The 12,792-nt window shown below is 40.2% G+C and overlaps 1 protein-coding gene across 1 annotated transcript in view; it reads left to right on the forward strand.

The window, feature by feature from the left end:
* The window catches only part of LOC138194533 (zinc finger protein 236-like), a 60,110-nt gene that overhangs the window by 30,285 nt on the left and 17,033 nt on the right, over positions 1-12,792 (forward strand). Inside the window, exons 17-23 of the mRNA XM_069143339.1 lie at positions 716-819; positions 4,281-4,432; positions 4,995-5,171; positions 6,520-6,820; positions 7,969-8,072; positions 8,815-9,258; positions 10,660-10,805. Coding sequence (XP_068999440.1) covers positions 716-819; positions 4,281-4,432; positions 4,995-5,171; positions 6,520-6,820; positions 7,969-8,072; positions 8,815-9,258; positions 10,660-10,805 — 1,428 coding nt within the window. The remainder of the gene's footprint in view (positions 1-715; positions 820-4,280; positions 4,433-4,994; positions 5,172-6,519; positions 6,821-7,968; positions 8,073-8,814; positions 9,259-10,659; positions 10,806-12,792) is intronic.

The following is a 12,792-nucleotide window of genomic DNA, read 5'->3' on the forward strand; positions in this document are numbered from 1 at the left end:
TTTTGGTTGGACTGGTTTAATCAGTGAGTGATACTTTTTTTTTTTTTTTTTTTTTTTTTTTTATTTAGTTTTTACATCTTTTAATTCATTGTTTTTTTTTACTGATGATATATTAAAAAAAAAAAAGTCCCAACTAGTGACTTGGACGTTTTGGGAAACACACTTTGTTTTCTTGCTAAAGTTTAATGAGACAATTGATGCAAGTTCACATTTTTGTGTTAAGTAAAGAAGGCCGTTAGCCTAGCATAAACACTTGACTCACTCAAGCTATATCTAACAGAACATCTTAAAAACCAAAGGTCCTATTAAGAAGTATTGTTATTTTGTAAACATGACGTGCTATCTGTGTAGATGGTAATGTTAAGTGTAAACCAAATTGGCTTTTTGTTTGGTTTAATAGGACAAACAGACGAGGTTGATCAATACAATCAATACAACACGTAGCTCCTCCTAAAACTACAAATTGCCATTTATTTGTGTACAGATTAAACAAATGAGTGTTAATAAGAGCTTTTAAGAGCTGATAGTGTATTTTTTTTTAACATCATTAAATCCAAGCAGACTTTCCCCCTGCTTCCTTTCCGTCAGGCTTTTTATTAGCTCCATGCACACATAAGTGGTTGTTGGTCTTCTCATTTAACGAGAGGATAACAGTATTGACCTTATAGTTGTTTTAATTTGAGTACATGTTGCCGATTTATCTTTCTCTGTCCAGACGAACGGACTTCTTCAGCAGAGCAGTCAAAATGAGCTCCAGCTGACGGCAGAGGCGCAGGAATACCAGGACGACAGTGAAGACAACCCCAAGAGAGCCTACAGGTTCAGTTATTTCTTTGTATGTGTGTGTGCGTCTGTGCGCGCTCATGCCTGGCTTTAGAAAGTCCTTCCACCTCATCACAGTCAACCCTTTGTAAAAGCATCAGAAGTGGTAATCACATCTTCACCCTTCATCTGTCTTCTTTACAATACCTGCATTTCTCGGAGGCACTATTGCCCACAGGTCTTTACAGATCATTTTAAAGCTCTGTCAGAATAGATGGGGGACGTTTTTTTAACTGTTCTCTTCAGTCTCCTCACCAGCCTTTAGTGGTTAAGTGCAGCATTGGGACAGGACATTCAAGGACATTGGGTGACTTTACCAGATCTGCTTCTGTTACATTGGCTGAGTGATTGGGGTGATTGTACTAAGAAATAAATCTTTGCCCTTTCTGATGTTGTCTGTGCTCCATTCTCTATATCCTCATCACTCAACAAGCCTCCTCCCATCTTTATGCTGCCTTAACCCCGCTCCACTATAGACCAGTATTCACCATGAAATGAGCCACAACTGGCATTCAGGCTTAGTTTAATTTTTGCCCCATCAAACAAGAACATCTGCTTTCAAAGTTCCTTGAGAGCAGCTTTACAAATTCCATGTAGTTCAAGCATGGTTTCTGTCTATTCATGCCATCATTTAGGGATAATTGCTCTGCAGCGCTCAGGTCTGATCTACACTGTTGACCAGGCTCAAACTTCTGATAGCCTCCTCTTTGTCTTTTGTCCTGGTCATCTTCCTGTCTGTCACATGTGCTCAGTGTGAACCTGCTCTCATCCGTGAAGAGCACAGGGCGCCAATGGTTCGCCAAACTTGGTGTTCTCTGGCAAATGCCAATCGCCCCGCACGGTGTTGGGCTGTAAGCACAGGCCTCACTTGTGGACGTCGGGCCCTCGTACCACCCTCATGGAGTCTGTTTCTGACAGTTTGAGCAGAAACATGCACATTAGTGGCCCGCTGGAGGTCATTTTGTAGGGCTCTGGCAGCGCTCCTCCTGTTCCTCCTTGCACAAAGGAGCAGATAGCGGTCCTGCTGCTGGGTTGTTGTCCTCCTACGTCCCCCTCCACGTCTCCTGGTGGACCGGCCTGTCTCCTGGTATGTCCTCCGTGCTCTTGACACTGTGCTGACAGACACAGCAAACCTTCTTGCCACAGCGTGTGTTGATGTGCCATCCTGGATGAGCTGCACTCCCTGAGCAACTTCTGTGGGTTGTAGACACCTCATGCTACCTCTAGTGGTGAGGGCACTGGCAAAATGCAAACGTGACCAAAAATCATCCAGAAAGGATGAAGACAGAGAAATGGTCTGTGGTCACCACCTGCAGAACCGTTCCTTTATAGGGGTTGTCTTGATAATAGCCTCATTTCCACCTGTTGTTTGTTCCATTTGCACAACAGCAGGTGAAATTGATTCACAACCACTGTTGCTTCATAACTGGACAGGTTGATTTCCCAGAAGTGTGATTGATTTGGAGTTACATTTTGCTGTTTAAGTGTTTCCTTTATTTTTTTTGAGCAGTGTATGATTCTATGACAAGTTTCTTGTTGGTCAGAGTATTTTTTTTGCTTTTAAATTTGCCAGACCAAAAGAGCACTTTTTGTGTTAAGGCTCCGCCCACACCAACCCCATACATGCACTTCTTCAGTTTATGGACCACACATGGTGTCAACCATGCCCCTTAGAGGACACTCCCCTTGCCTTTCTGCTAGTGTGAAGTAACAATTGCTCTGGAGCCACATGACCATATACCCAGCTTACCTCTGTAGGTGCCCTATTGGCTGATGCACGTCTGAATTTGTAAAACTGGTTGTCTTTCATTTTTTGACATGTTTAATTTTTCTTTTGTCCTGTTTCATACCCACCTTATCTAAATGTTTTTTTGGAATGTTTCAGGTTGACCCTGATGAATGCCACAAGCTGGAATGCATTGGTCTAAACAGTCTAAATCTGTTCTGTATAGTGAAGTGCTGCTGGACTTTTGACCTCTGTCGACCTTCATATTTTAACATGCTGAAAATGAGTCACATTCACATTTTTAGGAATTTATGTTAATATATTTCAGGGATTTGACTAGAATGAAATGAATAACCATGTATCTGTGGTTGCATATTTCCCTGCTAGTCAAACAATTTTGCTCATTCTCACATATGTTTCCATTCCTTACATAAGCCTAATAATTATGCGTATTCAGTGAGAATGGAAGGTAAACATGGTATTGCCTCAGGTCTCTTCAGATTGTTAAAATACCTCCCTGTTTTTTATTTAACCTCACATAATTAGATAATACAGAGTTATTATTATAAACAAGTGGGTCAGTACTAGCTAACTCAATCCTAATGTGAAGTGGAAAATATACTTTAGTTCAGTTCTGAATCAGACAATGAGAACAAAACCATCTGTCAGAAATATGACATAATGAAGACTTTACTCCTGTGTCTTTATACACAAAAACACAAGTGTTTTTTTCTTCAAGCTTATATATTTCGTCAGATTGTAAAAGCCTTCAGACTCAAATTAGAAACATGAGTCTTAAGAACATGTTGATGTTAATTCTGCTTTAAAAAACTAAAACAGCATTTTGGAAAATAAATATTTATTTGTGTTCTTGCCAAGAATTAAATGGGAAAAAAAAATATCACTTACATGTATGTCTGTTAAAATTAAAACTTTCACCAGCAGCTTGTTAGCGTATCTTAACACAAAGAACGAGAGCTGGAAAAAAAGGTAGTACCAAAGGTAAAACAATCTGCCTACTGGTACCTCTTCAGCTCACTAATAAGCAGGTATATATTGTCTCTTAATTTGTAAAAAACATTGAGGTTAAAAATGGCATCAATTGATTTTGCTCTCATGTTGATGAGAAGACTGCAGGAAGTTCAGGCCTAGCTGCACATAACTACCCATTAAACCACAATATGTCATTTTTATGCTCCCAATTTTCACCAAGAAATGAAAGTCGTTTTTATGTTCTCTTGACAAGACAGCAATTAAGCAAACTTCCCAAATGTTTTTCCGTTTTTGTCGTTTATTTCAATGTCATCATAAAGATCATCACACAGCTCAGCTGACAGTGGCTCATACTTGCTGCTGCAACAAAAGAACAACAAACAAAGCTTTAATATTCCCTACCAGCTGCTATGGGGACAGCAGACTCTTTTCCTTCAGCAAAAAGGCTTACCATGTACCGTTATGAGTTTGAAAAAAGAAGAAGAGCAAATTAATGCGTCTTGGCTTATAATCCCAAAAGAACGTAGTTTTGTCACAATTTAATGAGGGAAACTGACATTAACTAAACATTAAGCGTCTAACATTCACTGAGGACTACCCCTTTTTTTCTATTAGAAATAAACTTTTTATCAGCAGCCCAGAGAGATATATTGCTTTGTTTTACAAACTCATGTGGCAACTCTTTAGTAGTGAATAACAATCATTCTGATGCTTATTTTTTTTTTTTTATCCTCTTCAGGTGCAGTTGGTGCAATAAAGGCTTCAAAAAGTCAAGCCATCTGAAGCAGCATGTGCGATCCCACACTGGGGAGAAGCCGTTCAGATGTCACCTCTGTGGGCGAGCCTTTGTATCTGCCGGGGTGCTGAAGTCCCATCTCAACACACATACAGGTGAGCTTGCTTTACACCCGTATCTGCAGGAATGTCTTCTTCATTTACTTACACTGTCCACACTCAACGCCTTTCAAAGTCATGGACTACATGCCATATATTACATTTTATTCCCTATTTAATATTGAAAGGATTTCATTATTTTTTAGTCCAACCTTTGCACTGTGATTAAAACTAATCTTTTATGGCCTTATCTACCAAAGCACTACTTGCTTTTCTTTCACGCTACGATTACAAATGAAAAAGTTTGAAATGGGAGGCCGTTTTACACCAGTGTTTCCGAAAATCAGTTCCTAGTGAGTCCTGTGAAATAAATCAGTGAGTGAAAGAAAAACAGTCAGTCATAAAAATTTGACCACAATTAATAGAAGTCACGCAGAGAATGAAACATTAACATTTGGGTTTGTTTTTGGAGACCAACACTAACAGTGACACTACTCTCCTAATTCATGTTTTGAAGTCTTTAAATTTCTTGTCGTAAAATTCCCTAAGAGGTGTTGCAGCTTCCCGAGACCTGCAGACACCCTGTGAAACCCTGCGTCTTGTCACCTCTCACCGACAGGAGTGAAGCCCTTTAAGTGCAGTGTTTGCGACGCCTCCTTCACCACCAACGGCAGCCTGAACCGCCACATGATCATCCACATCAAGACTTTTAAATGCTCCATGTGTGACGACAACTTCCGCACCAGCCTGCTGTGTAAAAGGCACATGAAGAAGGACCACGCCGTGGAGGTTCAAAGTAAGGACAACATGGCGATGTTTCATGCCATGACACTTGTCTTTAGTGGGTCATTCAAATTGTTTTCACTTCTGCGTAGTTAGGAAGAATTTTCCAAGAGTTAGAAACTTTGTTGTGGTATGAAAACGATTGAACAAGAAAGTGAGAAAGAAAACTTGAAGAAACAATTGATTAGATTGAAACAAATAGATTTTTGTCTTTGAAATAATGAAGGGGATGTTTGTAATTGTTTTTACGCTGAAAATGAATTGAACTGCATTCAACATTGTTGAATAATGCAAGACATCAAAACTATTAACTGTTATATATAGAATTATGTAGTGACCAAAAATATTGTAAACAGTGAAAGCAAAATTCCTCATTAGGTCATCACTTGAACCTTTTCTAGTCTTGAAGGAGTTACCACACAAGCTGCTGGCTGCTTTTCTTTCACTCTGCAGTCCAACTCATCCCAAACTACCTCTTTTGGGTATCGGATCGGAAAGTTGTGGAGGCCAGGTCACCTGATGCAGCACTCAATAACTCTCTTTCTTTGGTTCTAATTGCTCTAGTCTTTTCCGACCAATTGATGTTGACATGTGTCTGCTATTTGAACTCTCGCCCACTGGTTTGTGAAATGTAATTTTGGCCGTGGCCATCTTAGTTTTTAGAGCCAGAAGTGACCGTATTTGGATGAACTGGGAAGAAGCAAGGACTGGATCTGACTGAGGGGACTATGCCTGCCTACCTATACCGGAAATCTGATTTAACCCCGGGTTGATCAAACCAGGCACACCACCAAACATACCGATCTTTCAGGCCTAATATGGAATTAATTATGGAATTATTTTCAGAAGGACCACCAGAACACTGATGAGAAGGATTGAATTTTGCAAAAGAAACTATAATGACTTATAGAAAAACAAATTTTGACTTTGTATTTCACGAGAGAAGCTGACACTTTTTGAATGAGAGTCGATTGGAGCTAGAGGTTTTTTGGAGCCAGCGTTACCTCAGTGGTATTGCACTGTAAGGTACTTCCGAATTGGCTTTATTTTCAGACCCGGAGACACATCTACTTTCATATTCAGTCTATGGTTTCACCATATAATTCCATGTGTAATTTCATAGTTTTGATGTCTCCAGTTTTGCTCTACACTGTAGAAAGTAGTAAAAACAGACTGTCCACACTTGTGACTGGTGTTAATATTTCAATTCTATTAGATTTTTTTTTTTATATTTACCGTTTTATATATTCACTATTTTGTATTTTATTCTATATTTACATGCATCTTCGCCCCAGTTTGAGCTGACTTGCATTAAGTGTAACCCAAAGGTACAAAGTTGTAACTGACCATAATGATTACAGTTATAGGTCTGGAAAGTCGTGATGTAGATGAAGAGGAAGACGATGAGGACGGCGAGCAAAAAACAGCAAAGAGAAGAGGTTTGGAGATCATCACTTTCACTGAGGAGCAGGCGGCCGAGCTGGCAAAAGATCCCGGTGAGGAGGCCTCGGTGTCGGAGCGAATCCTCGCCCAGTCAGCGGCTGAGAGGGATCGAATCAGCGAGATTAAAGACAAAGCGGTGGAGCTGGAAACAGAACCCAAGTTCGCCAACTGCTGCAATTATTGCCCCAAAAGCTTCAAGAAACCCAGCGACCTCGTCAGGTAAATACCATGTCGGTTTACAGGTGTTTAGGAGAAATACCAAAGCTTACAATGACCATCATAAGCAAAGTCTAAATGGGTTGTTATTCAGTCTTTGAGCACTAGTCTGAAATTTATAACGACATAAACATAACTGTTTACTGACATCCACTGTCAGGATCCATAAAATACATCATGTAATAAACATGGGAAACAAATGATACTGTTGAATTACGAAACCAAGTGAACAAGAGATCAACAGGTCCACAGCTCACCATTGACTCCATGCTGGAAATAGAAGCAGAACCCTGTAGATTTTACTTTTGTTTGGTTTTTTGTTTATTTGCTTGTTTTTTTGTTAGTTGTTTGGGTTGTTCTCACATTTAGCATACATTCTAAATCGACAAGGACTTACACAATCACCCGTGTAAACAAACCAATGTGCAGCTCATTGCATTAGCAGTTAGTTATATTAGTTAATCTGGGCGGCTGCTTTGTTTACTTCCTTCTGGTGACAAGTGTTGGAAATTATTAATTTAAAATTGAAGTTCTTTTAGAAACCTTTACTGCCCAATTCTCTTCAATAGAGATGATGAGTCAGATTTAGCTTTACTGAATGTCAGAACAGCCACAGTTATGAAAACAAGACTTGGGTTGAAAAATGCTGAGGTTCCCCTTTTATGTTTATGACAATGTGGTAACGAAGCCTTCAGTTTTCTTGAATGCCCAAATATTAACAATAGTGTAAAAAATGTTGTGAAACTGGTAAGCCTATATAAATATTTATTTATTTAAATATTTTATATATTAAATAAATATAAGTAAAACACCCTCTCTGTCTAATGTTCCCATTCAATTTACAGAAGCTATTATGTGCCAGACTTTCCAATTGAAGATACACAATGCAAACACTGCAGTAAATGATGCACGAGGTCACATTTTCTAACTATCTCCTGTAACTTTCAGGAAATAACATTGAAAGAGTGTGAAAGTTTTATGATGGTATAGTCAGAGAAGGTTTACTTTAGTGGTATAAATAAATATATACATATATATATATATTTTTCTTGCAAACAAATTAAAGTGGCACTCACTAAATCTTTTTTACCCATTTTAAAATTCCTCATCGGTCCTCGTTCTCTTTCAACTTTGTCTATTTCAATGTCTAGGCACATCAGGATCCACACAGGAGAAAGACCGTATCAGTGTGATGAATGCGGGAAGAGTTTTACAGTGAAATCAACCCTGGACTGCCACGTGAAGACACACACAGGTTAGTGGTTTAACACAAGAACCTACTGCTCCATCATGTTGTGGTTGTTTTAGTTCGTTACATGGATTCTTTTGGATGTGGAAATGGGATATTAGGAAAACTAAATTAGAAAAAGGATTTCAGGCAGCATTTCCCAAAAAGATTATAATGGAATCTTTGAGTTAGATTACTTCAAGTAATAGTTTGACTTTTTGGGAAAAACGCTTTTTTGCTGACAGCTACATGAGATAATAAATCCCTTATGATCGATATCACATCTGTATGGTAAATATTACACTAAGCTTACCAACTTCGATTGACTGATTTTACTACAATCAGGGGGCGCCAGGCTAGCTGTTTGTTTCCAGTGTTGAAGTGCTAAGTTAAGCTAATTGGTTGGTGCCTAATATTTACCATACAGTTACAGTGATGTGTGATGTAGCGTCCAACTGTAAAAAAGAAGCGTGTTTTCCAAAACATTTAATTATTCCATTTGCTGGAATTTTTATGTCATTTCAAATGTATAATGGTTTCCAGCAGAGCTTTATTTGAACCTCGTTAACAATAGTAGTAAAAATGTCATGTTAAATAAAAGCGTAAAGCTATCTGACTTGATTGGAGACTTTTGTAAATTCAAAGCTCTGTGATATTTGCAGCAAAACGTCTTTCTTAAACGATGAATGATACACAAAGGAAAGAGAGGCTTGTTAGTGTAGCCAGGAGTTGTGATAGAGCACCGCACTCACTATCCTTATCTTTACAGGTCAGAAACTGTTCAGCTGCCACATGTGCAACACCTCCTTCTCTACAAAGGGCAGCCTGAAGGTGCACATGCGCCTCCACACCGGCTCCAAGCCCTTCAAATGTCCCTTCTGCGAGCTCCGCTTCAGAACGTCAGGCCACCGCAAAACCCACATACAGTGTCACTTCCGTCCAAACAGTGAAAGCCGCAAGTCCAAGCGGACCTCCTCGTCTGGCGGTCAGGCAAGACAGGGTCAGGACCTGGGGACTGGGCAGGCTGTGGCCCCGGATCAAGGGCAGCAGCAGGCCGCTACAGATGCTTTACAACCTGTGGGTCTGCTGCAAACACCCAACTCTGACCCCAGCATTTACCTCCCGGCCAACCAAGTCCTGACGGGGCAGTTCGACCAGAATCTACTGCAGCCGGGGCTCGTAGGGCAGGCCATCCTGCCGGCCTCCATGTCAGGTAGGGATTCTGGATGGGTCCACTCATGTGCTCTTAAAACACACAACATAACACATTTACTGTGTAACTTGGTCAGCAAGCAACATTTTTAGAGGATGAAATGACCCAAGGCACTGAGGCGCTCACATTTCATTATCCCGGAGAGTCAAAGTGTTATGGATGACCCAACGAACAACACATTTTTGATTGGCATTCAGGCGTCACTCTGTTCGCAACGTCAGGCTGATGATTAATGCACTGAAGTTTGTCAGTGTAGCTGAAAGGCTGCAGGGATCATTATTTCTATTGGTGGCCGGTCGGGTTGGTAATCAATGGGCAGCAGCCACACTGCTGCTTAGAATTAGAATGATATATGTCACTGCCGACAGGGCCGATGCCAGGAGGATGAAGGTGCTTTATCACCACCAGCCACCTTCTGGGTACTACCTTTGCTTCAATCACAGCACAACATTTGATTATTTTTTAGACAAATCTGCCTTTATGTGCAGCCAAAAAAAAAAAAAAATCCATCAAAGCACCCATAAACAGTCACGTTTCACACTCGTACTCAGTTTAGACAGAGATAAAGCACCCAGGTATCAAAGAAGGAGGCCTTTTAAGCTTATGTAACAGGCTCTCACAGTTTGAACAGCTGAACATTGAAGGTTTTTATGGAAATAGTATTAAGCCCTGACATTCAAACCAGATTGTCAGATATCTAGATTTTGGTTCTTGTTTATAGTTAACCATTTAATGGAAAGTTTTCCTTTACATTCACTGAAAAAAGTCATTTCCTTCTCAGGTTGACTGCATCGCCTCTGCTTCTTCCTTTTCTTAAGAGAAGTGCACAGTTCACAGACAGCGAACCTATTCATCCTCAGTAAACACTGAATACAACATTTTCTTTATTGTTTCTCAGTCTTTCAGTGGAACTTACTGATGAGTTCAATCACCCTTTCCTCCAGAGATAGCCCCGGTCCAGCAGACACCATCGGGCTGGTTTGGTAGCTCAGAGGCCCAGCAGTGCATATATGTTGGATGTCATTGCCAGCACACCTTTGACATGAAATGTTAAATGAACGTATCCACCTCCAGGGTCATCCTCATCTAGTACCATTAAGGCACCTCTCAACAGTTTCAGGTGTAGCCCTGCTGCTTTTCCTGGAATAACCTGTCCAGGGACTGCTGCAGTTTGGATTTCATCATATTTTTCACATAATAAAACTGTAACTTAGGTTTTATCTTTTTCTGGTTGTTTAAGCTGAACAGTAGCTTATTTATAAGATTTAAACACATGTAGTTGCATATTGCCTTGCCTTTGTTGCCTGGAAGGTTAATTAGTCTCACATTTTCATATTGCATGTCAGCTAATTGTAAGCTAATGTTAAATATCAAACATGTGTGTGTTCATTTGCGCTGCAGCTGCAGGAGACCTGACCGTGTCTCTCCCAGATGGCCTGACCACGCTGGATGGCATTCACTTGCAGCTGACGCCTGCCAACCTGGTGTGCCCCAACGTCCAGATCTCTGGGATCGATACCAGCAACATCAACAACATCACACTGCAGGTGACATTCACCGCCCACCGAACACTGTGTTGTTACTCATGTGTGCCACCACCTTGACCCTAAGCTGTCAAAAAGCGTATAAAAGTGTACGTAGCTTCTGGCAAGTGAGGCCAATGCAGAAATGCCATAAACTGCAGTACCAAGAAGGACCACTAGGGGCTGGCTCCACAGACGCCCATTCAACTTGTCTCATGAAATACAGTCAATCAATTTTTACCAGGAGTCATTATGGTGTCGTTTGCTAAAGTCACTTCTTATTAGTTTTCTGGTGGTCCATCTGAAATTAATCCTGTTATTAATTAGATATTAGGCCATAAAAAGTGGTATGTTTGGGGGCATTTCCACCATAGGTGGGCGGGGCTTAGTCTCCTCTGGTTCTCAATCAGATTGAGTCAGATCCACCGCTCTCTCCTCCCCAGCTTGTCCAAATATGGTCACTTCTGGCTCCAAAATAGCAAAATGTTGCTGGAAAAAAATGCCAAACTCGAAGCTTCCTAACGGCAGTTGAAAAACCAGTAGGCGACATTGCGATCGATTGCGTTAGAATACTTCCTCACGAAGGTTATTGCTTCCCCTGCACCGGGCGCATTATTGTGCTGCGCTCCATTAGCGTCCAACAAGAAAAGTCTCTGAGCTTTTTGATCGCACCTCGTTCAAGGCAAACATTTTAAAATAGTACTTACACTTTAAAATATTTATTAAAAAGTATTTTCCGTGAATACATCTTGCCTAAATACTATTGTTGTTGCCTTTAATCATAAATGTCGAACCTGTTTTGATTACAGACATTTTAAGTCAGTACAAAGCCTATAATAATGAAAAGATTAAATCTTATTCACCCAATAATGTTCCATCGCTTTACATCTTTATATCTTTTCTTCATTTCTACCATTTCATTGAGCAGAAGACAACCCGAGTAATAAACATTTAGCAAACAGTAGTATTTTTAGGGCTTAGTTTGTGCAAAATGTCTCTTGGATGTGTTGATGCCTGGTCAGTGTTGTTTTTGGTTGAGTAGTTCTTTAAAGTCACAATAAAGGACACTTTACTTGGAAAATGCTATAAGTACAGAGGCAACCTTTTCATCATTGTCTTGAAATGAGGAGTTCTGCCTGGAACTAACAGATAGAAGATTGTTTTTGGGAGCGGTTAGTATTTCGATTTCACTGCAGCAGCATTTCCCACAGTGGTGGTGATGGGTCATTCAGGACATTCTGCTGCCCCGGCTCGAAAACAGTAGCAGTGTTTTTCTTGCCTTAATATGACTGGGCGGTGTAAATGCATTAAGGCAAATAATCATTGTAGCTGAGGAGGAGTCCCAGCAGAGCATCAGAATAAGAGCCAACAGAGCTGTCGCACAAGAAGCCTGTGATGAGATTTGGTCAGTCAGCTGTCAAAGTTTGTTTTTGACACATTTGAGATGCTCACTGCAGTTTGGAATCCATTCAGATTTTTATGGTGACCTAAAATTGTTCTGAAAATGTCATTACTTGTCTCCTCTTTTCCACAACTCATGAAACTCTAATAGTGAGAGGGATGTTCATCATGTCCACAGTGGAACATTGTGTGCAATATGTTTTGTCATTAGTGTCATTGAAGGACATTATTTGTCAAAAAGACCACACACCAGAATCATAAGAAGTTCTCTTCATAATTATACAAGTATAACAAGTTCTCATTGATGGCCTCCATGTGCACAATTAGTGGGACGAAATGTACTTTAAAAAAAAGAAGGATCACCACACACTACTGTACTTCAGATCAACGTGGACATCAACACATCCTCTCAGTGACTCATCAATTGATATTTAATTCATCAAACGTATGAGACTGAGATCAGAAGTAGTTGGTAGTTCTCATATCGGTACGGTTCACTGTTACCCTGCACACTCCCTCCATCTACCACTATTTTATACTGTCAATTATTTTAATCCCATTATCTGGAAGTTTGTTGAAAGTCATCCCAAAAAATATAGGACGTAAGTAT

Source organism: Embiotoca jacksoni, unplaced genomic scaffold (genome assembly GCF_022577435.1).
Source record: "Embiotoca jacksoni isolate LCO1_2020_lvr unplaced genomic scaffold, fEmbJac1.0.p SCAF_11, whole genome shotgun sequence".
Taxonomy (NCBI): Eukaryota; Metazoa; Chordata; class Actinopteri; family Embiotocidae; genus Embiotoca; species Embiotoca jacksoni.